The sequence below is a fragment of the Drosophila bipectinata genome, chromosome 2R (assembly GCF_030179905.1).
Source record: "Drosophila bipectinata strain 14024-0381.07 chromosome 2R, DbipHiC1v2, whole genome shotgun sequence".
NCBI classification, from domain to species: domain Eukaryota; kingdom Metazoa; phylum Arthropoda; class Insecta; order Diptera; family Drosophilidae; genus Drosophila; species Drosophila bipectinata.
In genome coordinates this window covers 18,156,406-18,179,421 of record NC_091737.1, presented here as the reverse complement: position 1 = coordinate 18,179,421, position 23,016 = coordinate 18,156,406, and the positions used below count along the sequence as shown (strand labels likewise).

General features: G+C 48.7%; 8 protein-coding genes across 8 annotated transcripts; 6 read left to right on the top strand and 2 right to left on the bottom strand.

Annotated features, from left to right (window-relative positions):
* The first annotated feature begins 274 nt into the window (after positions 1 to 274).
* rib (ribbon) lies at positions 275 to 4,872 on the top strand. Its single transcript, XM_017241246.3, has 2 exons — positions 275 to 707; positions 2,349 to 4,872. The coding sequence occupies exon 2, from the start codon at positions 2,625 to 2,627 to the stop codon at positions 4,665 to 4,667; it is 2,043 nt and encodes a 680-aa protein (XP_017096735.2). The 5' UTR covers positions 275 to 707; positions 2,349 to 2,624; the 3' UTR covers positions 4,668 to 4,872.
* Positions 4,873 to 5,522: 650 nt separating this feature from the next.
* Positions 5,523 to 8,250, bottom strand: LOC108125155 (zinc finger protein 473). The gene is made up of 5 exons (XM_017241247.3): positions 7,853 to 8,250; positions 7,102 to 7,797; positions 6,744 to 7,047; positions 6,507 to 6,684; positions 5,523 to 6,446 (listed from the first exon to the last, which is right to left on the bottom strand). Exons 1-5 carry the CDS (start codon positions 8,054 to 8,056, stop codon positions 6,005 to 6,007), a joined length of 1,824 nt encoding a protein of 607 aa, XP_017096736.2. The 5' UTR covers positions 8,057 to 8,250; the 3' UTR covers positions 5,523 to 6,004.
* On the top strand, positions 8,247 to 9,012 carry Xrcc2 (X-ray repair cross complementing 2). The gene has a single exon (XM_017241249.3). It carries the CDS (start codon positions 8,297 to 8,299, stop codon positions 8,999 to 9,001), a length of 705 nt encoding a protein of 234 aa, XP_017096738.2. The 5' UTR covers positions 8,247 to 8,296; the 3' UTR covers positions 9,002 to 9,012.
* Positions 9,013 to 9,111: 99 nt separating this feature from the next.
* Positions 9,112 to 10,130, top strand: Fkbp12 (peptidyl-prolyl cis-trans isomerase Fkbp12). Its single transcript, XM_017241250.3, has 3 exons — positions 9,112 to 9,267; positions 9,583 to 9,653; positions 9,718 to 10,130. The coding sequence occupies exons 1-3, from the start codon at positions 9,231 to 9,233 to the stop codon at positions 9,934 to 9,936; spliced, it is 327 nt and encodes a 108-aa protein (XP_017096739.1). The 5' UTR covers positions 9,112 to 9,230; the 3' UTR covers positions 9,937 to 10,130.
* Positions 10,131 to 10,171: 41 nt separating this feature from the next.
* Positions 10,172 to 11,108, bottom strand: mip40 (Myb-interacting protein 40). The gene has a single exon (XM_017241248.3). The coding sequence runs from the start codon at positions 11,002 to 11,004 to the stop codon at positions 10,216 to 10,218; it is 789 nt and encodes a 262-aa protein (XP_017096737.2). The 5' UTR covers positions 11,005 to 11,108; the 3' UTR covers positions 10,172 to 10,215.
* Positions 11,109 to 11,411: 303 nt separating this feature from the next.
* RhoGAP54D (Rho GTPase activating protein at 54D) lies at positions 11,412 to 15,367 on the top strand. Its single transcript, XM_017241335.3, has 7 exons — positions 11,412 to 11,875; positions 11,935 to 12,173; positions 12,232 to 13,032; positions 13,094 to 13,260; positions 13,336 to 14,325; positions 14,382 to 14,698; positions 14,751 to 15,367. Exons 1-7 carry the CDS (start codon positions 11,733 to 11,735, stop codon positions 15,109 to 15,111), a joined length of 3,018 nt encoding a protein of 1,005 aa, XP_017096824.2. The 5' UTR covers positions 11,412 to 11,732; the 3' UTR covers positions 15,112 to 15,367.
* A 64-nt stretch (positions 15,368 to 15,431) lies between these two features.
* On the top strand, positions 15,432 to 15,949 carry LOC108125219 (protein PET100 homolog, mitochondrial). The gene has a single exon (XM_017241336.3). It carries the CDS (start codon positions 15,548 to 15,550, stop codon positions 15,788 to 15,790), a length of 243 nt encoding a protein of 80 aa, XP_017096825.1. The 5' UTR covers positions 15,432 to 15,547; the 3' UTR covers positions 15,791 to 15,949.
* A 1,473-nt stretch (positions 15,950 to 17,422) lies between these two features.
* Positions 17,423 to 20,485, top strand: LOC108125226 (facilitated trehalose transporter Tret1-2 homolog). The gene is made up of 2 exons (XM_017241345.3): positions 17,423 to 18,199; positions 19,694 to 20,485. Exons 1-2 carry the CDS (start codon positions 17,498 to 17,500, stop codon positions 20,393 to 20,395), a joined length of 1,404 nt encoding a protein of 467 aa, XP_017096834.2. The 5' UTR covers positions 17,423 to 17,497; the 3' UTR covers positions 20,396 to 20,485.
* Positions 20,486 to 23,016: the final 2,531 nt, after the last annotated feature.

The following is a 23,016-nucleotide window of genomic DNA, read 5'->3' as shown; positions in this document are numbered from 1 at the left end:
AGACATGGGCCGCCATAGTCAGGCCATAAGGCGCTCACGCACACACACGCACCGCGAGAGACAGAGAGAGAAAGGAGGAGAGTTCACAGTGCAAGCGCAAAAAAAAAAAAAAACGCATGCGACAGAGAGAGAGCTCGAGGGTGGAAATGGAAAAGCAAAGGCCGCTGTAGGACAGTTTTCCCCGCCGGCGTCGAACAGTTTTCCTCTGCCGGCGCTCTCTCCGCTGCCGGAAAAATTTGGTCTTCAGTGACTTACTGCATGTGAGGGTTTCTGAGTTTTATTCAACTTCCAGCTCTCGAATCTGCAACACCGTGCACGCTTCAGATTTCGTGCGATTTTTTGAATAAAATCAGATTTTGAGAAACGCAAACGTGTCGCCGATTCTTGAAAATATCTGATATATTTTTGGCAACTCCCAGCTTCGCAGTCTCGTGTTATCGGTTGTGTTTGTGCAAGTGCCTGTGGAACGAAACCCAAAAAAAAAAAAATACATTTACCCACAAACTAAAAAAAAAAACACTATAAACAAACTCACTTCTGAGTAGGTGAATAAAAATTAATCCAACGAAAAAAAAACTCCACAAAATTGAAATAAATTAAAAGCAAACCCAAGCTCCGAAGGCTAGTGTCCAAAAAGTCATTATTTTTGGCCACTAAGTAGCACCCACCATTTCGGGCCCCACCTGCGGCATTCTCAATATTTCGTGGTAAGATTTTAACATTAATTAATAGAGTAGCCAACAATTAGTAGCTGCAATTTTTTTTTAAGTCAAAAAATTTCGCAATTAACAACCTGGTACGTGTCCAAAAAAACAGAAACTGGAAACCCAAAGCCTAAAGCCCCAGCTCGAAAACCCAAAAACCCTAAAACCGGTTCCCAAGTGCATTCGTTTCAATGACGTTTGCCAGCTATTTTTTCCGTCTCTGTTGTGATAATTTTAATTAAACGTTTTACAAAATGGTGGACCCGAGCTTTCGGCGAGCTTTCGGCCGTTCGCCGATCTCGGCGACCATGGCGTATGCGCAACATGGAGCGCGGTTCATAATCGAATAAGAGGCGTTGATTTGCGAGGAATTATAGCCAAAGATAATGGTTTTATTCGGTATTGGAAGCCGCTTACCTGCTGTTGTTGCTGCCACGATCGACTCCGATCCTGTTGCGCAAAAAACAGGAGCGGGCGGGGGTAGGGACCGCCGCCGCAGGTTGCCCATTATCCTGGCGGGCCAGACAATGGCCCAGACAACAACAATTGATGATCTCTTGCGCATTTTCCGCACTCCAAAAAGGGACGACAGACAATCATGCGATCGTTTGTTTGGCTCCTTTGTCCTTTGTCTGCTTTTCTTTTCCCATCGATATCCCTGTTTTTTACGGGGCATCGCCCCTTTGACATTTCCCTGTTGTCTCGTCTCGAATCGGCTGTTCGATGCCATTATTGCAGATTGGCCTATTGGGGCCTCCTACCTGTTGGCAACCACATGGCTGCATAGTCCTGGCTGGAAAATCGAGCCGTTCTGCTCGAGCATGTCCAACACATGACGCTTGCTATGTCCAGGCAGCATGTAGTACATGATCCCAGCATATGGCGCCCACTTGAGTGGCCGAAATTCGACCGAAGTCATGCCAAGGGCAAGGGCATATGGCTCACTTCCCTGTCCATCCCCCGCCACTCGACGACAGTCGCAGGAATGAATGAAAAATATTGCAAGTTTTTCAGTTTCATTTTCCCTGCTTCCCATTTCCATTTCCCAATTCCAGGCCAGAAAAAGCCAAGAAAAAAGGACGAGAAATCGTACATATATAGGCCCAAATATGTATGCGTGAGGGAAAACGCGCGAAAAGCAGCCGGAAAAATAAGCGCACACACATCTTTCGAGGGATGTTTGCATATTTTTTTCCCTCATTTTTCCTACGCCACCCCCGTACCGCCCACTCCACTCTCCTCTCATCAGGACTTTCACTTTTTTATGGCGCATAAAACTTCGGGGGGTGGTGGCGGAGGCGAAGGGCATAAATTTTACAAGCAAGATTTTCCGCCAAAAACGAGAAACCGGAGTGAGAATGGAACGGGAAGTGGAAGAACTTTTGCAATGGTGGCTTGGCGACCCTCCCCGGTTTTTTGGCACACCTGTGTGTGCGTGGGTGTGAGCTTGGTGTGCCTGTACTTGTCTGTGTTTATGTGTGTGTGTGAGTACACCTGACTTCCTGGCTTCCATTTTTAGGGAGCTCGGTATTTTTCCATGTTGATTTTAGCAACCCATGCGAAATTTGAATGCCTACTTAATGACAGTCGTGCCAAAAATCAAACCATATTGATTGCCATTTCTCTATCTCGCTTTCTCAACAGGCAACCAGGTGATCCGTAGGCCTTAAACTGGCGCTCAAGGTCAGGAAGCATCTCTCCTCCTACTCGCCGACGCTGCTCAGCGCCGCGTTCACCAGCCTGAACGGTGCCTACCGCCACAGCAACAACAGCAACAGCAGCAGCGAACCCGCTCCGGACGAGGAGCAGACCGAGCAACAGCCGGCCAGCCACTTCTATCCCAGGAGCCATCACCATCGCCAGCGGTCAAGCTCGAGGCAGGACCGAGAGCAGCTGGACCGGGAGGACGGTCACGACGAAATGGGCGGCCCAACGGCGCCTGTAGCCAGCAGTGGCATTGGAGGTGGTGGCGGTCCGGCGGAAGTGGGCCAGACCTACTGCCTCCGGTGGAACAACCACCAGACCAACCTGGTCCAGATCCTGCACGCCCTGCACGAGGTGGGCAGCTATGTGGACTGCACCCTTGTGGTGGACGACGAACAGTTCCAGGCCCATCGCGTGGTACTGGCAGCCAATTCGCCGTATTTCCAGCACATCCTCCGGGATGTGCCGCAGGATCACTGCAGCATCATATTACCAGGCGTGAAGAGCTTCGAGATTGCCGCCCTGCTCCAGTACATGTACACTGGCGAGACGACCGTTACCAAGAGCCAGGAGCCGGAGATCCTGCGCACCGCCAAGGAGCTGCAGGTCAAGGGCTTGTACGACAACCTCATGAAGTTTAACCACCAGACCAGTGCCACGCCCACATCCAGCTCGGGTGCGGTGGGGGGCAAGCCCTTGAACGGCTCGGCTTCGCATCAGCAGCAGCACTCCTCGTCCGTGATCTCCACATCCACCCACATCTCGCCCAGTGCCGCAATTTCGAGCAGCTGCTCGCCACCGCCGCCACCGTTCCCGTCCTATCAGCCAGGGTTCAGCCACTACCCCACCGGCCAGCTCCCTGCAGGTCAGATGCCTTCCACTGAGGCACCGCTGACTCCCACCCACGCCCCCTCACACTCGGTACCCCATTCGGGGGCAGGAGAGTCCGGCGGTGGCCAGTGGCCACTCTCGCCCTCTGCCGCCGCCGCTGCCATGCTGAACTCCGTCTACGAATCCGCCGCCGACATGAATCCTCTCAAGCGCAAGAAGCTATCTGCCATATCTAGCATGCTGCTCAGTGGCACTCGGGACACGCCCATTCTGCGCAACGTCCTAGCCCAGGCCAACCCAGCAGACTCGTCGCAGTCTAGCCCCCTGCAGATCATGAAAGGTGACAAGACCCCGACCCATCCCCAGCAGCAGAACCCCCATCACGCCGGCGGAATGGGTGGTGGCGACCACAGCTTCAACGGATCTGACTACGGTGGCGACAAGGAGCCGCTATCCCCCCACACCGACGGCTCCTTCGATGCGGAGAGCGGCAATTCCGGAGGCAAGAAGCCGGAGTGGAAGCGCTACAAGCAGTACACCCGGGCTGACATGATGTGCGCCATCCAGGCGGTGCGCGAGGGCATGAGTGCCCTGCAGGCCAGCCGGAAGTACGGCCTCCCAAGTCGAACCCTGTATGACAAGGTCCGCAAACTAAACATTACCACGGGCAGGGGCACCCACCGGACACCTAAGCGCAGTCCTCCGGGCGCCGAATCCTCCTCGGGAGCCCCTTACTCTCCGTACTCGGCCGCAGCCGCCGCTGCTGCTGCCCACAATTACGGTGGCCACTCACACGGACACGGCCATGGTCACCACCAGCCGGAGCACCTGGAGCGCAAGTCAAAGACCGGAGGAGATCATGTGCCTGCCCACCACGGCATGCCACCCACCATTCCCCACTCCGCGGCAGCGCTCCTTGACCATGCTTTCCTGCAGCAGGCTCTGGAGAATCGCGGTGGCGAAATGGCCGGAAGGGAGGCCCTCCACGCCATGGCTTTGGCTGCCGCCGCCCACGCTGCCGCCAATCGTATGTCCAGCAGTCCGCCGGAGACGGACCACCATTCTAATGGTCACCATGGTATGCGCTCGCCAAGTCCTGAACGCCACTACCAGGAGGCCATGGACATGGAGATGGAGAAGCACGAGCAGCGTCTCATCAAGCGAGAGCGCGACCAGGACGAGCGTGAAGACGCAGACGATGAAGAGGACCAGGAGCAAGAGCATGTCGAGGATCTTTCACTGGCCCGGAAAGAGCGTCCAGAATCACCCTACTCCCCGCAGCCAGCCGAGGGAGCGGGCGTGATCAAGCACGCCGGGAGTGCTCCGACCAACGGCAAGGAGCACGAGGACTACCAACCGGCAGGCTCACCCCTGGCACTGAAGCGCGAGCTAATTGGCGGCGAGGAGGCTCAGGCCCGGGCCGACTGATTGACGCTCACCATGGCCTGGCAGTATGCGGCTGACAGCCTCGACTCCCTGGAGTAGGCCGGGCTCAGTTTAGACTCATTTTTTTTTGTATCGTTTTGTCCTTACTCTCGGCGGTTGGTGAAGCTTTAAATGAAATAAACCTCATCCCAGTCGCGTCCGCACCAGCGATCCTCAGAGATCCAGAATCAAACCACCCCCCCCCCCCCTCACCCACAAAACTAGATTAAATTGTTGTCAGCATCACTTTGTGCCTAAAATTAAAAAAAAAAATACACACAGAATACGCTAGGATATAGGACACTTGTAGGACATAGGACACCGTTAGGATAAGGCTAGGCTTAGGCACTCGTAGGCCATAATTTGGAAACCAGCTAGTTGTAGGCCCTTGGAACGGCCGCTTCGCTCCGCCGACCCGGGTCTCCGTCCACCGACAAAACATATCTTACATGAGACTGATCCGGAAAGGGACCCGGAGAGGCGGCTGAAGACGGCGCCGTCAGAGGGCGCGGCAGTGGGCAGAGCAGAAGAGGCTCCTTAGCATGATTACCAACGTTACATTGTAAAACTTTGTTAAATGCCAGTGATTTGTTTTAAAAATTATTAGCACTAGAATTATTTATAGCGAGAAGCCTTAAGTTTATGATTTTCCGACATGAACTCAACTACCTCAGATCAAGCGTATATATATGTACTTGTTAGCCTGTCATGTTATCCTGTTAGAGATCGTCCTGGGTTAAATTTATAAGACTGACACCGACTCAAAACGTACCACAAGCAAGAGCACAACACATTAAATAAATTACAAATTACTAAAGAAATGTCACATCCCTAACCTTAACTATACGATAAGTTCCAAGCAAATTGATTAGTTCTAAGAGTACCTTAAGTTCGATCCTTAGACTAGGACTACTTACTTCTAAGCAACAAAACAAAACGAAAACCATGCGCTGGGGGCAATGCAATAGGCTCTTTAAATATAAACACATACTTATACACATTAAGTTGTTATATACGAGAAACTCTGTACATAGGATCCACAGTCCACACACCCGACTTCACACGCAAGTTATAGACCTAGACCCTAGTAAGTAACCTACAAGTTGTAATGCAATCTAAATTATCCTTATACACCCGAAAGAACGAAAAATAAACTGACTGAAGAATCAAAAGAATACAAAGTCTTTCTTTTTGTGGTTTTTTTTTACAAAAATACGCGATCGGTGGCGAACATAGAAGATCACTATGATTTTGAACATCAGACTTCATGAAAAGACAATGGACACAAATTACTGGCTAATATTGCAAGCTCTGACTGGGAGAAAAGACCTGGGTGTGCTTCAATGGCATCCAACGCAGTTGGGTGGGTTGCCCTCGTCAAACTCCACAATGCCGATCGAGAAGCGGAATGGCTTGTGATTGGGCAAGGGCATCGGGCGCAGTGAGGGCACTTTGACCCGCGGTATATAAAATTCCCGCTCCTGGTACTCCTGGCGTGTGCTGCGGGCAGCTTCGGGATGAGGTATATTGCTAATGGAGAGCGAGCGTTCGATCCGGATCAAGGGCTCATCGTTCGGACTGTGACCGCTGCGCTTGCAGTGGGCCAGCAGCTTGGACTCGCTGAGAAACTCCAAACGGCAGAAGTTGCAGTGGTAGTTGATGCCCTTGCTGTGGAGCAGCAGGTGGCGGTCCAGTTGATGCTGGAACTCGAACTCGTCGCGACATTTATGGCAAATGAATAGGCCGCGGTTCTGTCGATGCATGTGGTAATCCAGGAAAACTCTGAAACCAGGAGTGGTATAGAAGGTTGTGGACATGCTAACATAAGACAACGGCACCCACTTGCTCGTGAAGACATCGCCACATTTGTTGCAGTAGAACCAGCTCATTTTCCAGTGCTGCATGTAGTCGTGTTTCATCAGGGCCACCAAGTTGTTGGTCTGATAACAGCAGGCTGGGGAAAAGCAGGAGAAGGCATTCAGACGGACCTGAGCCTTCAGTAGGTCCAGCTGGTAGAGATCTGAAAAGTACAACTTCAAGCTAGAAAAAACACCTAATTGAATGGCTCCAAGTACGCACCGTACTCCTTGTCCGTTGTTATGTGCGTTTCCCCCGGCTCGTAGTCGTCATAGAGGGCGGATACATTTAGAGCACTGTTGCTATTGCTCCTACTGTGGTTCACTATCCAGTCGCCCGTGAAGTTCATGCGCCGCGTGTACATGGCCTCCTCCTGATCGTCATCCTCGTCGCTGTCGTCTTCTTCCATCTTATCCACTGTTTCGTTTACCTCTCGGAAATTGGAACAGGCCCGGGAGCGGGAACGAGTGGACCGCACCTTTCGCTCCGTCGACGTGGGTTGAGAGGCTTCATCCCTTTGAAGGGCCTGCAAGTTTCGTTTTGAAACCAAATGATTATGAATCTATCCTGAGGTACTTACCTCCTTTTTGGCACTACAAATGGTGTGGTGCATTTCGTATTCGTACTTAGTGTCACATTTGGCATCGCACAAGTCACAGGAATACTTGGAACGGTGCTTTGAACGTTCGTGCTGTCGCAGGTTGCTTTTGCTGGAAAAATCCTCATCACAGGATCGGCAGTGATAAGTGCGGACGGGACTCTGCTCCTCGCCATCAATGCTAGCTTCATTGAGTACCCGGCACTTGGGCCATGATGTTCGAGTCTGGTCTCTGCTGCTCCTGCATCTTCGTATGTGCTGAGCAAAATAGTCCCGCCGGAAATAGGCTCGTCCGCAATGCTGGCACTCCAGCCGCGTGCGCCACCTCCATCCCGACTGGGTGCCGGCGTGCCTGCCACCGGACTCTGTTGCCGAGGGGGATTCGGGTGGTTGAGCGGAATAGGCCTCCAGACCATTGTGAGACGACATGGAGCTGCGACAGCTGTGCCTGTTTCGCCGTTCTCCTTCCTCCTGGCAATCGATCAACGTGGTCGAGACCTCGGCATCGGCGATAGGGGGACTAAGCTGAGTGGGAGTCACTGTAGTGGTGGTCACAGTGTTGGAGCGTTGCAACCGCTGCATCCGTTGCATGAGAGACCGCGTGACCTCCGAGTGCATGTTTAGCTTGCAGACACACTCCACGCATATGGCTTTCAGTGTTGAGCGAATAACATCGGCCTGGACACAAATATGGAGTTAGTGAATTGGATAAAGCTTCCACAGAGCCTCTTACCTGCATCTTCCATTCGCGGCTCAGCCGACGATGCATCGCCTGATTGGTTCGCAGGTCCAGCAGTGGCGATGCTTTCTTGGCTCCGCAAATAGTACAATTTAATTCATGGGCTTCCGCCTCACGTCCAGAAACGTCCATCTTTTCGGTTTTGACGCCACGGTAATCTCCCTCGCTGCCGGAATCCGGCAGAGGACCGTCCTGCATTTTGATTGCGCGCAGCCGGCTTTTCTCCCGCCTTGAGCTGTCCTATCTGGACATCCTTTATGGACGATTGGGTCACAAATTAAGAATAACTGCCCAAAAGCCCTCAAATACGTGAATTTCCTCCAAAACTTTTTTGTAAATGTTTACCCATGCTTAGTAGTGTGACCAGAAGTGAGGACCATAAGAAATACCGCGTCCGCTGGTTTGGAGCCCTCCGCCAGGATCAGTTAACTTTGCGCCATGGTTTCTGGACAACTGCACTCCACCGTTTTTGGGCCATGTGGCGTCGAGGAGCAATCCCTGACCGAGATTTCTGGGCCTCCAAACAGCGGGAAGAGCCAAGTCCTGCAACAACTAATGGCTCATTGCTTGGCACCCTATGAATATGGTGGCCGACAGATGTCCATCATTCTCATCAACCTTAGCCACAAGATCACCAAGGAGTCGCTTGGAAAAGCTGTCTTGGCCGAGCTCAGGTCCCACTCCAAGGCGGCAGAGGATGCTGAGGAACCATCTTCAGAATCGAAGTTGATAGAGATTTCGAAGAGGTGTGTGAGCCGGGTAAAGATCCTAGACTGCTTTTCCAACGATGACGTGAGGAGTAGTCTGCGGAAAGTAAAGTACATGGTGGCTTCCGACTCGACTGTGGAACTAATTGCCTTGGATACCCTCAGCGAGTTCTTTTGGCTGGACCACCCCAGCCGGAAGCAGTTTTTGTCCAAGTATGGATTTTACCAGCAATGGCTTGGGACCCTGAGGAATCTCTGTAGGAGGTGCTTGGTTAGTGCAATGTTCACCGTAGACTACAGATTCCTGATCAACCAGCATGGCGAGCGCTTCCCGCCGACTAAAGTCACCGAGGTTAAGATGGAAAACAGAAAAGGTGGTTTCACTTTGAATGGACTTCCCGTTTATTTCAAAAACGGGATTAAAGTGGAGCAATAAAAAATGAGAAAAAGCTACAATACGTTGTATTAAATTTAAATAAACCATATGTATAAGTTAAACGATGTTTATCGTATCAGGTGCTTACTGTAGCTATAGCAGAGGGCCACCACTAGCTGTCAGCGAAAAGTTATCGAAAGGCTTGAAATTCCGACTGGCCACACTTCGCTCTGAAATTCAACGTGCTTGCGACCGCTCGGCATTTTGCTCTAAAAAAAAACCAATCGAAATGGGCGTACAAGTTGTTCCAATTGCTCCCGGTGATGGTAAGTACAGAATAAAGTTAGATATACTTATCAAACAAAGAAACTAGCTGCGAATGCACCTACTTCAATTAAATAAAGTGCGTGACCTATAGCGTCGCTTGCGGTGCATGAGTCGGAAAATTACCCCTATCCCTATAGCCGTCCCGCTCAAATCCCATGTATTCACACACGCATGTATGTGGAGCCCGGCGTGTGTGTATGTGTGCTTGCGGTAGCTTTTTTTCCGTGCACCTAATAAAAAAGTTCATTTGCCTCACCATGCGCTCTCACACTTAAATACTCGATTTTAATGCAAAGTATTCTCTCCCCCCGCAGGCAGCACCTTCCCCAAAAATGGCCAGAAGGTCACTGTCCACTACACCGGCACCTTGGACGACGGAACCAAGGTAGGTTCCCATTTTTAAGTTTTGTATCCTTTACGTTGATAAATAATTTAACATCCTGTTGCAGTTCGATTCGTCGCGCGACCGCAACAAGCCCTTCAAGTTCACCATCGGCAAGGGCGAGGTCATCCGCGGCTGGGACGAGGGTGTTGCCCAGCTGTCGGTTGGCCAGCGTGCTAAGTTAATCTGCTCGCCGGACTACGCCTATGGCAGCCGTGGCCACCCGGGCGTCATCCCGCCCAACTCCACCCTCACCTTCGATGTGGAGCTGCTCAAGGTCGAGTAGGCTGCATCTGTGTTTGCTCATGTGTATACCAACACCAACACGGACAGGCGCAAACAACACCAAATCGGAACCAGAACAATCCAGCAGCATTTGAACCCAAACAACACTCAAAGCTCTAACTAGAAATAATTTATCCTCAATGGAAACGCATCTTCTACGCATACAAATAAAAATCTATTCAAGTCAATGACAAACACCCGTGTTCACCACTTATCCCACGACAGAAACATTTGGGTTATAGTATCTTAAGAAATTTATTTGAATGATTCTAATCAGGGCTCAGGATTGGCAGATTTCATCCATGATCTGGTCTATAACTTCGAAACGCTCCTTTTCGTACTTTTGGGTATGGGTTAGCCAGTGCCCACGCACCTTCTTCCAGCGCGCCACGTTGGAGGCCAACAGATCGGAGCGACTAGCTCCTTCCAGAGACTTTTCCAGTTTTTTCTCCTCCTTGCTAAACTCTAGGCGTGGCGGTATTACGGGCAGGTCCGTGGAGCGAGGCTGGGGCAGCGCTGTCAGCACTTTCAGGTCACCGCTGCGCAACTTGGCAAGAACCTCCTCACCGTTGTCCTCGCGCTTTACCGAAGAATCGGAGGCATCTGTCTGAAATGATGCCACTGATGGGTTCCTTGGCTGGTTAGCCATCCAGGCACGGCAGATGGGATACAAAGGTGTGCCATCCTGGTATTTTGATAGGTCCAAGCTACGCTCAAACAGTCGCATAACGTACGACTCGCCAGGAGCCTTTTGGGAGCCACTGCTACCGCTGCCGACTCCCTTCTTGTAGAGCGATCTGCGCGCCTTGATGCGCCCTCCTCCGGATGTTGGAGACACCGAACCACTAGCGCCGACCTCCACAGTTTTAGCATCTGGCTGTAACTTGACCTGGTACTGGCGCTGCTGCTGCTGTTGGAGCAGTAGCTTCTTTGACGGGCGTCCCCGGATGGGCAAATCAGACTCGGCGTCGTCGTCCAGCGCCGGCTGGCTGGGCTCCGGCTTAGGTTCCTCCCGACGTTGCTCCCGCAGGCGAAGCGACACGTCCTTCTTTTTTGGCGTTGTCTTCATCTTTTTTGAAAGCAGAAAACGAATTCGAAAATTAAAATTACAAATCAAAAGAAGTTTGAGCGTTATTCATCACTTAAACTGACAGTGTGTTTTTCAACACTGAAATTTCGTGATGGAAATAAATTCTGCGTTCCATTGCGCGGCAGTTTTAAATAATTAAATATAATTAAAGATTTTTAAGGATACACTTTTGAAAAATATTTATAATAATTCAATAAATGGTACTGGGATGTCCGTCAAAATCAAAAGGAAGAACTAATACTTCTGTTTCTTAACGATGTGGCACCTCTATTATATGAAAATGCAAAGATAAAATCGGAAAATGTTTTTCCAGCATGAGAACTAGTTTTTCATCATGTATTTTAAAAGAAAATTCGTCCCAATCGCAACAGAGAAATAATAAAACAGAAACTAGTTCGGGCTACCAGATCTTCGGCTAAACGATACTAAAATAGGTAATATCTGATCCTCGACCGCGGTCACACTGCTTTTGGTGGCGTCTCGTTTAATTTTCAACAGTTAAAATAAGTGTAATTAATTTAAAAGTCGCAGAAATGTTCCAGGGCGACTTAGTTCAACGATCGTAGGCTTTTAAATGAACAATTTCATGTTTTAATTATCGAAGCTGTCATTATCCTTGCTGCGTACTTTTTGTTTTTTCTATCGCCTCGATCGGTAGTTGTTTTTGTTGTTTGTGTGTGCCTGTATACAGGAAGTACTCGTTAAGTATGGACCGGGACCCCGATCACGTCAACATCAATGAGTTTCGCGATCGGGAATTGGCGGCACGCATGCGCCGTTGCAACTACGAGAAATACAAGTCACTGGTGCGGATGCACCTGTCCTTTGAACTGGAATTAAATACGGATGAGTAAGGACAAGCTTGTAGGAAGTGAGGGATCCCAATTACAGACCACTCTTCTGTTGCAGATTCGACTTGCCCTGTCATGAGATCGTTTACGAGGAAAAGGGAAAACTCAAGAAGTGGAATCGTCTGTCCAAAAAACACCGATTGGGTCATGGAGGAGCTGCGACGGGGTGCACCGCTGCCTCGGGATCGGGCAGCAAATCCGTAGGCAATAGCCCAACCGAAACACTACAGCAGCAGATTGATCCTGGGTTTCTGATGCACCTACAGGAGCTCAAGGAGTTTCTCATGCTGGAAAAGAGTAAGCATAGAATGATATCATTCAAAAGAACGCTTCTCTTACTCTTGCCCTATTTTAGATCTCACCCAGGAGGGTCTGTTTCGCAAAACTGGAGCTGTGTCCCGGCAGAACGAACTGCGGCTTCACATCCAGCACGACAAGCCCTTGGATCTGGAGCTGGCGGGCTTCTCCGCTCATGACTGCGCTACTGTCTTCAAAAGTTTCCTTTCGGAATTGCCAGAACCGTTACTCACAGATGCCCACTACCCAGCCCACCTGCAGATTGCCCCTCTCTGTCAGGCCCTGAGCGGGCAGGTGGCAGCTCCGGCGGAGCGGCAGCAGCATCTGCTGAGCTCAGTCCAGCTGCTGTTGCTTTTATTGCCCGAAGAGCATCGGGAGCTGTTGCAGCACATCATTGAAATGCTGCACGCCGTGGCGCAGCACGAGAAGAGTAACAAGATGAGCGCCGAGAACCTGGCCACCTTGTTTACGCCACATCTCATATGCCCTCGGCAGCTGCCGCCGGAGGTACTGCACTACCAAGCCAAGAAGATGGCTAGCATTGTTTGCTATATGATTGTGCGGGGTATGGATATCTTCGAGGTTCCGGGGAAACTGGCTACCGACATTCGGGCGTACTTTCTCGAACGCAAACGCAAGAAAACCATGTCGCCGGAACAAACGCTCGACGAGTCCATCTCGGACGTCTCGACGGTCAACACGGTGTACACTTTCGTAGACCGGGCCGCTACTGCAGCAGCCACAAACACCAATAACACGGACACAGAGTTGGCTCAGCTGTATGCTCACATACAGAGCATGCCGGAGTCATCCAAAAAACGACGGCTAATCAAGCAGTTTAATAAGCAAAATGGACAAGGTAAGCTCCAGAACTAAGATAGGGCAAGCATGGATTTGGTAAACATTCCCTTACTTTGCAGGTACGCCCTTGCAGTTGGTGGTGATGAACAGGCTCAAGAACAACGAGGCCACTCGTAGCGCCAAATCTCTAGGTGACTCCATCAAGAAGCACATTTTCCACAAGAGTCTTATGTCCCGTACTCCGAAAAGGGTGCCGCCCAGCTTCCATATGGCCGGAGGTGCTGAGGTTTGTATTGTTGGCTTTTTTTTGGGTTCTGTGTTTGTTGACTAACCGCATGTTTCTCATCACTCTCATCTCAAGACGCCCAACATGTCGCATGTGAAGCAGCCGAAGCTTCGGGTGCTCTTCCAGAGTCCCACTCCACCCACTCCCACCACCACCGTCTCGTCCACCATCACCAGCGTCACCCTCGCCACTAACCCGCTGCATCAGCTTCAGAAGTCCATATCATCCGCCTCGCTGAAAATCGAATCCTCCTTGTCCTCCTCCGACAGCAGCTCAAGCTGCGCTGCCACCGGCAGCATCTCAGCTCCGGTAAGCCGCCAGCAGTCGAAGGAGGTTGGGGGAGAACCTATCATAGCTGGCCAGGATGTGGACGAAATAGACGCTGATTGCTGCGTCACCCCGCTGAAGATTATGTCTGCGGCTGCCAGACTGATCGAGAAGAAGACCGTGGTCTGGGACGAGCACCGCCTATTGTCGGTGGAGGAGTACTCGAATCCGTCCACGCCCGTGCAGCAGTCCTCCCGCTACAAGTCGGAGCCTAATCTTTCGAGCCTACTGCCGCAGGTTCACGTCACGGAGGAGGACGACGACGACGGTGCCTTAACCCCCATTGTGGAAGGGGCCAGCTCCATTCCGGCAAGCAGCCACCACGTAGGAAGATCAATTACGCGCAAGCTGATGAAGGGTGTCAGCATGGGCAATTTACGGTTCCCGTTCAGCACACCAGAGACAACCAAGCGGCTGGTGCGCAGTGTTTCGGCCACCCTTCGAAGAAGGCCCAGCGGAGATGCTGAGACCAAGCACCAAGCTCCCCTACTAGAGGATGTTGATGACAGTGACGTAGAAGAGGAGCATGATAACGACGACGAAGACGACGACACCCTGTCGGAGAACAATGGCAGCTCCAATGAATTGCCACCCATGAGCATGGGCTACCAGCAGATCCTGCAGAGCAGTGTGTACCGCAACATGGATCTCATAACCAGCACACCGGCCCTGCACTTGGGTCGGCGATCCATGTCGCCGATTACCAAGTCAACGCAGCGCATGCCCAAGGCGATGCAGGTACGGAAAATACATCGTTATTACGGATGGAGTTATTCATACTTAGCATCTTTCAGGAATCAATCATGACTCCCCGTTCCCGCAAACCCGTAATGCTGCTCAATGCCTTGGCCGGCAATGGCGACAAGCAGCTCAACTTGAGCCTGTCCGAGCAGGAGGAGCCAGATTCCATCGGCGGCACTCCAACCAAGCAGCTGGAACCGCCGTCGCTGCACAGTGAGGATGCTACCTCCTTAGGTGGCTACGCGGAGATCTTGGGGCAACAGCACAGTTTTGGACTCCTGAACTCCAGATACAGAACGACGAGCCGGAGCAGTAACAGCAACAGCCACGAGGATTCCAAGCCCTCCAATGCCTTATCTAGTGATTTCAAGTGAGTTATAAAACAAGAAGCGTAGTACTCGTGCTAATTGGTTAGTTCCCAGGGAGTATTTGCTCACACGCAGTGTGCTAACAGCCAGTCCGGCGGACTTGTCCTTCGCCAGCCGTTCAGATGACTTTGGCGGGGCGAGCACCACGCAGGACATCGATGATCTTGATGAGTCCGATCTGAGTCCCAGTCTTCTGTACTGTCTGGATGGCAATGAGCCCTCCACCTCCATGGCCTCGCCTTTTGCCAGCTCCAATGGTCGGAAGAGATCTGCTTTCAAATCAGCCATGCCGGCAGACGCCGTAGGCGAAGACAACAAGGAGAACATGGAAAATGGCGTTCAGGAGGAGCACTCACGAACCAAAAAACTTCTAATTACTTCTCCCGAGGAGTATCCGGGAGAGACAGCCCTTTAGCTTTAAATATTGAGAAAACATTGATCTTAAGTGTACCATAATCTAACGTTAAAACCGTTGTACGGTTTTAAAAAATCCCCTTCTCATCAAAATGTTATAGAAAAAGATTGCTTCCGTGAAAAAGAAATATTTTCGGCAGACCCGTTCTCTCGTTTTTACAATGCCGCGTTCGAAGAAAACTAGGTTAAGGTCTAACATTATAAATGCATGTCTCAAATTTTACAAGAAAATAATATATAATTATATATAATGCAAAGTTTGGTTTTTATTTTTAAATAAGCGGTGCGTTGGCTAACACTTGTTCGGAGGCTGTGTTGTCATTTCCAACACTGCTGAACATATGATTATTGTTGATATTATTCGTAAACCCAAATAGTTGCCGGAAACTAACGTTTATTTACATTTTCGAGCGTGTCCAGCGACCTAATTAAAAGCAATGGGTACCTGGGTGCTGGAGGTGGCCAAAATGGGCATGTACATGGCGTTCCCGGTGGCGATGTTCCACATCTTTAACCAGCCGGAGTACTTTGAGGAGTGGGTGACCAAGAAGAAGCGGGAACTGTATCCGCCGGAGAGCAAGAGCCACCACGAGGAGCTGCAGCGCGCCATTAGGGAACATCATGCTCAGCACGACGCCAAGATGCTCCGCGCCATGGAGGAGGCGGAACGCAAGAAATAAAGAAAGCCACTAACATCTGCATCGATCCTTCATTATATAATCATGCAAGCAAAGTCCATAAGCTCTGGGCTATCGACGAGGGAAGGATGAGTAACCGTTTTGTTTAGAATTTGTATTACAACGTAATAAAGAACTGTATTTACCCAAAAAACAAAAAAAAACAACACTCCAACTGAGGATATGATAAGTGTTTACGCGGTGATGGTAAATCATGAGGAAATTACTCGGATCGATCGGCTCCAGTGGATACTCGAAGCGCATTCTGCCCTCTGGAGCCCAGTATTATCGCACCAAATTGCACTTGACTGCATTTTACCCAGAAGGCCCTCTTTCTGGGAGTGGGGTTACGATAAGGTTTTTACCCAATGTTATTCGATTATTTGGCCCACAAGGAGAACTCGGGACTACTTGAAAATGGGTTACTCAGCCAAATATTATCTCACAGCGGCGCTTATCTGGGCCGAGCCTGCTCTTCACTCTCCAAATCCCACTATCAAAAAGAGTCCTCCACCTAGCCGTGAAGAACATCAATGGGCTATTCCCTGATAGCCGATAGGCGCTTGACCGCCAGGTGACCGTCGATATTATGAACATACATAGGTGGTTTGGTAGTTCGCGGGTGTTTTTAATTTGTCACTGCGCTCGAATCCCGAGACGGGACACATCTACATGTGTTTTGGGCGTGATTCCTTCTATGATGCTGATTTTGGTTGTGAGAAAGATTAGATGCCGCGAATTCAAGCGAATTACGCTCATTCAATTATTTTCCGTAGGGTTGTACCATTATCTACCTTTCACACGGCAGCCCCGATCCAATTGTGCTGCCGTAAATAACAAAAATCCCGCAATTGATTATAAAAATTAGTCGAATATGAGTTACTCTTTTTGGTCTTACACATTAAATATTATAAGTATATCAAACTTATGGGAAAAATTGGATATTTCATTTATATCTAAAAGATACATAGATGCAAAGGTGGGGATAAAATCTTAAAAATTATAGGAACTTCCAATAGTTTTCAAAAAACTTAATTTGATTTTACATATTTGTTATGATTAGCGCTTCAAGCTCGTTAATTGCCGATTATTATTTTGGGATGTGTAATAAAAACTCTCAACAGACCCCATTAAATATGTAAAATATCTATAATTTCCTACAACTCAGTCACTCTCATTTGGAGCCTCATAGCTTTGTCAACAATGGCAGTTCTCCCAAACGTTAAATGAGTCTGCAGTATTGACGGATTCATCCCAAAGTGAAGGGGCCCATGGAAGAGCCACTTTCGAGGGGGGTTCCCAAACGGAAGGGCTGTCGGTTAGACCTTTGCTGCAGGGCACAATCGGGGGATCGTTATAGAAGCACTTGATTGCTCTGGTAACGAAATGTGTTGGGGGAAACGGGACAGCATATCGGCGGGCGTTTAATTAGCTGCTTCAGCTTTAAACTGATTTTGGACGCTTTTGTCCCCCGAGCCCCCAGCTCCCTCCAATCTCCTCGCTTATCGTCATCTCTACCTGGGGAGGAAACTATATACACCTGATTTACGACTACGACGTGTAGTGCTTGAGTCCGGCGTAGCCGTTGACGGCGACGGCGGCGTCGACGCATCAGTTATCACATGGAAAGCGATTTTTCCAGCGGAATAAAGGTTCCGGGGAGAATTCAGTTCGATTGCAACGATCTAGGAGAACACACCTTTTTTTAAAATGTCAAAGGGATCGGTACTGCCCCAATATATTGCGGGCCTATCGGCCAGCTTTGGAGCCCTCTGCATGGGCGCCTCCATCGGCTGGTCTTCACCCGTCGAGGATAAGCTGTACTCCGGCGAAGAATACGGCTTTAAGGTGACATCCGGCGAATTCGGATGGGTGTCTTCGCTCCTCACCTTGGGAGCCACCGTGATCTGTATTCCCATCGGTTTCTGCATTGATTGGATCGGCAGAAGGCCCACTATGCTGGTCCTCTTTCCCCCCTACATGGTGGGGTGGCTCCTAATGATTTTCGCCCAGAACGTCATCATGCTGTACTTTGGAAGATTCATTTTGGGCATGTGCGGCGGAGCCTTCTGTGTTACGGCCCCCATGTACTGTACGGAGATCTCAACAACAGCCCTGAGAGGGACCATTGGTTCCTTCTTCCAGCTGCTAATCGTGTCGGGTGTGCTGTTTGGGTACTTGGTGGGAGCTTTCCTTGATTTGACGCCCATCAACATCGTATGCGCCATACTCCCCATCATATTTGTCACCGTCCACTTCTTCATGCCCGAGTCCCCAGTCTACTTGGCACTGAAGGGTAGAAACGACGATGCCGCCAAGTCCCTGCAGTGGCTACGTGGCAAGGGTGCCAACATCGACGACGAGCTGAAGGAGATCATCGAGGAGTCTAAAAGGCAAAACGATCAGGAAAAGGTAAGCATTGCCTATAATGTTGTTTCCGATGTGCTGAATTTTGTTGCATAATAGTAGTATGATAATACCTTTAAAAAGATTTTTATCTTGATAGGGAAAATGTTTGATTACTAAGATTAAATCTAGGCTGAGGTATTAAATCACAGAAACCTATAAGCTATTTTTTCCCATAAATTTAAATACTTTTTTATGTAATCTTCCGACTTGAAGCACCTCTTGCTCGTGAAACGCTACAATTAGTTATTTAGTTTAGAAGTGTCTCCACGTCTTACAAAACTTTTCATAACCAAATACATATTGCTCTTATCAAGATTTTTTGAAAAATTTTCTGAAGGACCTCTTCAAAGTGTTAGATTATAAAGAGGAGTCCAATATGACCTACATCGATTTCTATATCTTTGCCAATAATCATCCGATTCTTAAGCGGAGTACCTCAAACGATTTGAAGATCGATTCTCCATCAATCTGCATCAAAATCTAGAAACAAATTATTTTTTAGATTTTTTGTCAAATTTTCTGAAGGGTCCCCTTCAAAATTTCGAAAAATGCATGCGAGCAGTATATGGCCCCCTGCGATGACTATATCTTTGTCAATAATCATCCGATTCTTGAGCTTAGTACCTCAAACGATTTGAAGATCGATTCTCCATCAATCTGCATCAAAATCTAGAAACAAATTATTTTTTAAATTTTTTGTCAAATTTTCTGAGGGGTCCCCTTCAAAATTTCGAAAAATGCATGGGAGCAGTATATGGCCCCCTGCGATGGCTATATCTTTGTCAATAATCATCCGATTCTTGAGAGGAATACCTCAAACGATTTGTAGATCGATTCTCCATCAATCTGCATCAAAATCTAGAAACAAATTATTTTTTAAATTTTTTGTCAAATTTTCTGAGGGGTCCCCTTCAAAATTTCGAAAAATGCATGGGAGCAGTATATGGCCCCCTGCGATGACTATATCTTTGTCAATAATCATCCGATTCTTGAGCTTAGTACCTCAAACGATTTGTAGATCGATTCTCCATCAATCTGCATCAAAATCTAGAAACAAATTATTTTTTAGATTTTTTGTCAAATTTTCTGAGGGGTCCCCTTCAAAATTTCGAAAAAAGCATGGGAGCAGTATATGGCCCCCTGCGATGTCCATATCTTTGTCAAAGATCATCCGATTCTTGAGCGGAATACCTGAAACGATTTGTAGATCGATTCTCCATCAATCTGCATCAAAATCTAGAAACAAATTATTTTTTTCATTTTTTGTTAAATTTTCTGAGGGGTCCCCTTCAAAATTTCGAAAAATGCATGGGAGCAGTATATGGCCCCCTGCTATGGCTATATTTTTGCCAATAATCATCCGATTCTTAAGCGGAATACCTCAAACGATTTGTGGATCGATTCTTCAATCTGCATCAAAATCTAGACACAAATTATTTTTAAAATTTTTTCCAAATTTTTTGGAGTACAATAATAACTTCATCTGTTTTTTTCCAGGTCAACATTCTGGCTGCTCTGCGTCGCCCTATTGTCCTGAAGGGACTTGGAATCTCCGTTCTGCTGCAGGTCTTCCAGCAGTGTACCGGAATCAACGCCATCCTCTTCTACTCCGCCTCCATTTTCGAGGATGTGGGTGCCAGTCTGCCCGGCAAGTATGCCTCGATCATCATTGGAGTGACTCAAGTGGTCAGCACATTTGTGGCAGTGGTTATTATCGACAAGGCCGGCCGTAGGATTTTGCTCATAATTTCCGGCCTCCTGATGGCCGTTACCACAGCCCTGCTTGGTGTTTACTTCTATATGAGCGGACACAGCCCTGGATCGATGGACAACTTTGGCTGGCTGCCCATTGCCAGCATCTGCATCTTCATCGTCTTCTTCTCTATCGGTTTCGGACCTGTGCCCTGGTTGGTGATGGCCGAGCTCTTCTCGGAGGATGTCAAGAGTGTGGCGGGATCTATTTCCGGCACCAGCAATTGGCTGTCGGCTTTCATAGTTACTCTGCTCTTCCCGATCCTTAAGGAATCTATCGGACCGGGTCCGACCTTCTGGATTTTCACCGCGGTGGCCGTTATAGCATTCTTCTACTCGATCTTCTGCGTACCGGAAACCAAGGGCAAGACGATACTGGAGATTCAACACATCTTGTCCGGCGGCAAAGTGAAGAATGTTGAGAACGACGGGGGAAAGAAGATCTAGAAGTTAAGACTTATATTTCATTAGCAAAATTTATGTATAAGAAGAACCTATATATGATCTTGATTAATAAACACTAATAATTTGAAAAAAGTGTTGAGTCAATTGGGTATGCCAGATTAATTTGACATTATCTATAATTACTTTGGCACTTTTATCTATCAGACACCTATTTTCAAATGTCCCGCCTTTGAAGACAGGGCTAACCAACTGCTTGTGGAAAATGTGACGCTAGGTGTCGCCACTGAGTCAAGCCAGGTTTGAAAACCAAAAGCATTTTCCGGCGTTTAAAGCTATTTAAGTTTAAAAAGAAAACCCGTTTTTGTGCGATGCAAAAAGGAACAAATATTAAAAAAGTTTTGAATGAAAATTGTTTACCCACTCAAAGATAAACGATTAATCAACGCCTCTGACTTATATAAGAGGCAATAATCATAATCTTAACGAGCCTTTAAGAACTGTATGGTATTTTGGACATTCCTACGAGCCACTCCGGCGGTTGGCCATTATCAAGGCAATAACCACTTTACAGCCGACCACTTGGATGTAGTCATCGCCAATAAACAAGCCCCTTGCAACGAAATCCTGTCAAGAGAAAAACAAACCACACGGCAGGCAGGTGAGAAAAACGCGAGCATTTCATGATTGACTGAGTGGGATTGCCAAATGCAAAGTGGCAGCCGGCTACTAGATCCCAGTCACGTCAGACTCTAGCTGCCACATCTGGCTTCCAAGTCCACATCCACGTCCAAGTCCATATCCATATCCATGTCCACTCGAACTGACTCGATTCATTCATTAATGCAGGCTAGCGTTATAAATGCCACGCGGTTTCGGCTGTTTGTCTCTGATTTAATTAAGCAGCGTTTTTCCATTTTGCAACGTTTTGGAGCTCGTGTGGCATTTGCAAGTCAAATGCAGCAAACAGCCGTTAATTAATTGAATCGGAAGGGGCAGCGAGGCAGGGGATATAACGCATACGCAGCGTGCAACATTGCACACTATGCGAGAAGAATTCTACACAAGGGGGCTCGCTGATTGGGCAATCAGCTCATTCTCTGACCACCGGCTAATTAGGCCCGTCATCCAAAATCCGCAGTATTTTGCGCCCATTTTGGAACGTGCTCCGCCCGGTCGCCAAAAGCGGCTAAAGACTTGGCTCGATCAAAACAACGTTTGGCATTCGTTTAAGCCAAAAAAGGGCTCAGGCTAACGAAGAAGGGTCCTTAGTATAGCAGTTCGACCATATTCTGGTTGGACTGATGGCCAGAAAATTGAGCTCCACCTGGTGCCCCACCAGAATGTGGGGCAGTGGCCGGGAAATCTTTTATTTATGAGTCGACACGCCGCTTTTTACTGATCTGCCCGCATCGGAACACTGGACGTGGAACACTTGTTTGGCAGTCGCCGTCCATTGGCAACAATTGCTGCTATTGACTTAATATTTGCTAATAGATTTCGCATAAATCACATTCCGATGGCATGATTTATGCTCGAACTATGGTCAAAATAGTCACTCTGTCTTTCGGGCTGTCTCTGCGGCTTTGTGTGCCGAGTGTTGTCGAGATGTTGCTGCCACAGCTCTGTGGCGTTGTCGAGAGGGAACTTCAGTGTTGAAGTGCTGCACGTTGTTGCGGCCATCTGAGACAATATGAATTTTCACAAATTTGTTTCGTTTAACACCTTTGAGGCACAGATCTGATGTTAAGTGGCTGAGATGACTCTTGCAATTTAGATGCCCAATATACAAATAAATTGTAGTTCTTTCAGTTCTTGTTAAATCAAATCCTATTCGTTTCCCTCACTTGTCATCATTTCAATACCAGCCCACCCCATGGGGTTAATCATGGCTGCCATAAAAATCCCACGGACCGCCAGATGCTCAATCGAATGGCGATTTTCCAGCCGGAAAAGGAGACGGAGAAGGGGCGGCAGTCGTTTATTGAGTCGAAACAGAAATCGAGAGCTGTTTCTGGGGCCTGATTCCCCGCCACCATGAAGTGTCCTCGAGACGAGACGGCGTGGCTGCGATTGCAAGTTGCAACTGCAACTGCGAGAGTGCGTCTGAAATCGCCCATCAAATATGGTCAAATGCGGCACGCAGCGGCATTTGTGGCACGATAAACATAAAAAAAATATGAAGCTCGTCTAGATCGGAGGAATGCCAGGGATTGCATCGCTTGGCGCTCGCCGATTTGGCAAGCGTTCATTATGCAATTTGGGGAGAATTTCCCAGCAACACCAAGAACTATTTAGCCAGAACAATTTGAACGGCATTCTCCGGTGGCTAATTAAGTGGTTTGTGTTGTGTTGGCGGGGCGTGGCATTGCCCGAAATTGGCCAGGTAATCAGCGAAATCAATTAGCGCGGGCTTTCCAATTTGGAGCACTGGGTGATGGTGGAAAATGGAAATACAGAGAAGGCCTTTCCTGCGGCTCCTTAGCCGGCAAGTGGTCTGCCTTCGGCTCTCAAGTCCCAGGTCTAGCTCCAGCCTTAGCTACAGCTTCACCTAGTTGCGTCATCCGATTTGGTGCTCTCCAAGCTCCATGCTCCAAACTTCGAGCTCCGAGTGGCGATTGCAATGAGAATTGCAGTTTCACTTCAACCGAGATACTTCACAAATT